Source organism: Micropterus salmoides, unplaced genomic scaffold, assembly GCF_014851395.1.
Source record: "Micropterus salmoides isolate LMB-PRFRI ecotype aquatic unplaced genomic scaffold, ASM1485139v1 Ms_hic_scaffold_8, whole genome shotgun sequence".
In the NCBI taxonomy this organism is placed as follows: Eukaryota; Metazoa; Chordata; class Actinopteri; order Centrarchiformes; family Centrarchidae; genus Micropterus; species Micropterus salmoides.
Genome location: NW_024044570.1, coordinates 34,381,116 through 34,385,251, shown reverse-complemented (window position 1 = coordinate 34,385,251; position 4,136 = coordinate 34,381,116). Strand labels below are relative to the sequence as shown.

At 39.0% G+C, this 4,136-nt stretch overlaps 1 protein-coding gene across 1 annotated transcript; it reads left to right on the top strand.

The window, feature by feature from the left end:
- The first annotated feature begins 109 nt into the window (after nucleotides 1-109).
- Nucleotides 110-974, top strand: LOC119894132 (C-C motif chemokine 4-like). Its single transcript, XM_038706678.1, has 3 exons — nucleotides 110-387; nucleotides 481-601; nucleotides 761-974. Exons 1-3 carry the CDS (start codon nucleotides 324-326, stop codon nucleotides 864-866), a joined length of 291 nt encoding a protein of 96 aa, XP_038562606.1. The 5' UTR covers nucleotides 110-323; the 3' UTR covers nucleotides 867-974.
- Nucleotides 975-4,136: the final 3,162 nt, after the last annotated feature.

Genomic DNA, 4,136 nt, shown 5'->3' with positions numbered 1-4,136 from the left:
CAGACACTTCCCTTTTCCGTGGTTCAGATGTTTTAATCTTTACAATCATTACTGTGGCCTGTCCCTTATTGGTACTTCCTTCCCCTAACTAGACTGCAGTTGTTGCAGTTGTTTGAGTGTGTCTCCACAGTGGAAAGCTGAGGAGGTGTGTGGAAATTCTGCCCTGATGTTTCGTGGTAGGATTCAATTTTTGGATGGAAAGGCTGAGATCATACACATTTCAGCTCCACAATAAACAGTATTTATATCAGACGTAGTGCTAAGAGTCGATCACAGCAAAGACAGAAGAAGAACATCGTCATCATCTTTTGGCCGACATCATCATGAAGACTCTCTACTTCACTCTGGGGCTGCTGCTGCTCACCGCCTGCTGCTGCAACGCCATGCGTGAGTGATCTCTGTTTGTGCCTCATCATTAATTGTTTTATGATTTCTCACTGACATGTTTATAATGAAATTATCCTTTTATCTTCCTCACAGCCAAAGGTCTGCAGTTAGCACCCGGAAACTGCTGCTTCAAGTTTTACACTCGGGGGTTACCATTAAATCTCGTATCGGGCATAACCAAGACCCACAGCTCCTGTCAGCAGAAGGCATTCATGTAAGTTTGGGTTTCATTCTTTTGCTATTCTTGTCTTTTAACTGGCGATGAAATTATTAATAAAAAGAAGGCATAATCACAGCATCCATAATAATGAATTCCACTTCCTTTAAAACACAAAGTAAATTAAGTGAGTTTTCTCTTCTGTATGTTTTGCAGAGTTCAGACTGTCAAAGAAAGACAGATCTGCTACACACAAACTTTCCAGTGGGCTCTGGATACCTACAATCAGCTCCACAACACTGAAAGAAGCAGTCAGCAGTAATGAAGATGTATTATTGTACAATAATTTATTAAATGAATTCCTGGTTTTGCAGGGCTTAAAGCATACTAAATATTTGTGTTTTAATAAAACGTGCATTTCTGTAATTTACTTTATTGCTGGCTATGTGTGTTGTTGGATGGGAATTTGAATGAATGATCAGATATGGAATAGTCATTAGCTGACTACAACTACAACACAGTCTGGATAACCACAGGAATTCATTTCACCCAAATGATTGTAACTAATTTATGTATTTTAAGATCTGCAACGTCTATGCTTAAGGTGTGGTTTACTTTGGTAGGCTAACTAAAAACATTAATGTCAAGAAACCCACATTAACTGAGTTATTGATACCGCTCTCATGGCTGGATGCAAATAATGAAGCCACGACCAGAAGATGTCTAGTTTAGCTTAGCACAAGTCAAGTCAATTTTATTTCTATAGATTTTTTACTGAAGGGGCTAGAAACAACCAAAAATGACACGTTATTGTTTTGTGTCAGTGTTATTTACGAGACTATTCCTCTTATGATTGTGAGCGACCAGCAGAAACCCCATCATCTAAAAACAAGTGTTTTTGCTGTGTTTGCTAACATTTGCCACCGTAACTGGCCATATCAATAGCAGCAAAGTCCCTGGGTTCATGAGCAGTGGTGACTTTTATTGATGATAAATTCAACTTTCAACATTATAAATGTTTAATTTTGTCTTTCAAAAGTGAGCTGGTCTTACTTTAAATCACTTTCCCCAGCCCTTTGCTAAATGTTGGACTGAGGTGGTTGCATTTTGTACCTGGGCCTGTAAAAATAAGTTGTACTTGTGCTGTACATTTGCTGAAGCTTTTTTTCTTTGGTCAGAGTATTTTTATTTCTGATGTTTTGGCATACACACACACACACACACACAAATACAACCAACAGGGATAGATTTGAAGTTTTTTCACAACTTACAAGTACAGTGTGAAGTGCTTTAATGAGCATTGTTGATCTGGAATTTGTTTTGATCAGACTTACAAATTTGCAGTGTGTTACATTTTATAGTTTCAAAGAGAAATTTGTAAATCAGAATCAGTTTTATTGGTACACATACAAGGAAATTTGACTCTTGCTTGATTTGCTCTCAATGGTCTCACACAGAAATAGACATAGCAGCTAAAAACAAGGACAATAATAATAAGCTTTATATTACACACACATACAGTATATATAATATAATAATAATATATAGATAATATGTAAACGTTAAAAACATTGCATTTTAAACTGTTGTACAGGGTTTTGACACCATATAACTAATTTAACTGTTCACCAGGGTGATGGCCTGTGGAAAGAAAGTGTTTTGGTGTACAGTGGTCTGTAGCGCCTACCAGAGGAAGGGAGTTGGGCCAGGTTGTGTCCAGATTGAAATAAGTCTGCAGTCATGTGTATGTCTACAATACACATGGACATATATATGGGAGGTAAATGGAGTCAGTCGTCTACAGTTAGATTTGCAGCAGTCTGGGAGTGTTCTTCTGCACAAAATGTTGTGATATAATCAGTGAGGTTCAATCTATTATCTTCTATCGTCGCTGTGTGACCACAGCATGAAACAAGTTTGAAAACACAAAACTAGCTGAACCTTTATCTGGAAAGCATCAATAAGGGTCGCTACACTGTGGTGCATTTGCTGTATGCAAATATTCTCCCACTTATGGCAAGCAGCTGAGCAACAACAACAACAACCACCACTGCCCTAATCGCGGTTACTGAAATGATGGTGAAATTTGACTGCAGAGTTTTTATTGTATGATCTTGTAAATAACCAATCACAATCACAATGTTTATTGCCAAGTAGGTTTTCACATACAGGATTGTTTGTATTTAACCATAAACATAGCCTTGTAAGAGAAAATAAAAAGGTAAAAAAAATAAAAAAAATATTACAAAAGTCAAAAATATGTAAATGAAAATTGCATGTTCATGTGACGCATCGACACAGATGTGGAGACTGTACCATAATGTAACGTCTGGTGCAGATGTTGTGGGTGAAAGTCAGCGTCAGTGGGGGTCCGGGGCCTTGCTGATGAGGCCAGCTGCAGATGGGAAGAAACTGTTCTTGTGACTCTCCAGCCTCCTGTTAGAGTGGGGTGTCTTTGTGTCCAGGGTGGGAGGGGTCAGCCACAACCTTTCCTGCATGCCTCAGGGTCCTGGAGGTTATTTTACAATACATTTACATGGTGCAGCAAGGTTTATATAGTGTAGTCTTGTATACAGCATTTAGAGGTTTGCATGATACAATGATTTAAAGATTTTTGTCACACACATACTGAAGGTTAATATTTAAATGAATTTTTAGCACAGGTGAATTTTGACAATTTGTAAGACAGCAACCACAACCAACACAGGGACTGGCGATTGGTGTACACAACAGATAAACACTGTTTTAAATGATAACCCATACTATTTTTGTTGAATCACTAATAAATCATTACAACAGACCACGTTGTGTTGGGATAAGGGGTTTGTGGTCTCTGTTGTCAGATGTGACTGTCCTCCTTGGTCTTTCTTCAGCTGTCTGCTGTCTCCTGGTCGATGACCTTTGATCTCGTCCCTGTCCATGCTGTGGCTGGTTTTGGTCTGGCCTTCACACACAGCTGATGTTCCAGTGTACATTCAGTCCTCTGTTCAGGGTCATTGCTGTTTCAGCAATGTAAAGTTCCCAAAAGCTGTTGCATATGACGGCCTTATTACATTTCCTTCCTAAATGAATGTGCAGCATTGATTCCTCCAGGGGAGTCTTGGGACAAGCTGCTTAACTTTAAGCAGAGAGATTCATGCTAAGGCTGCCCTGTGTCTGCTGGAAGTGCGTTAAACAATAGCTTGCTAACGTGTTAGCTATAACACCTTTATAAGGCGAAAACATGTCATCTGTCAGCTTGTTGTGAACTTTTTAGGCCACAACTCAAGTAATGCAGCTTTAAATCTCAATGTGGCAAAGATGGCACCTCTGGACAAAGTATGGCTCTCGTATGTATATGCCTGTTCTGTACCTTATTCTGGTAGCCTATGTAGTCTAGCATGGTTAGCTTGAGCTTATAAGGTAAATTAAACTAGCGGGCAAACAGATAATTTAGAATGGCTACATACTGTTACACAGCATTTCTTTAAATCAATTAGCACATGGAGGGGAATGAGGGGCAGGTGATGGGTAAAGGAGCACAAGTCCAACCTTGAGACTTGTAACTTCAGATTGATCTGAGGATCTTTATTGGAAATTGTACTTCCTGAGA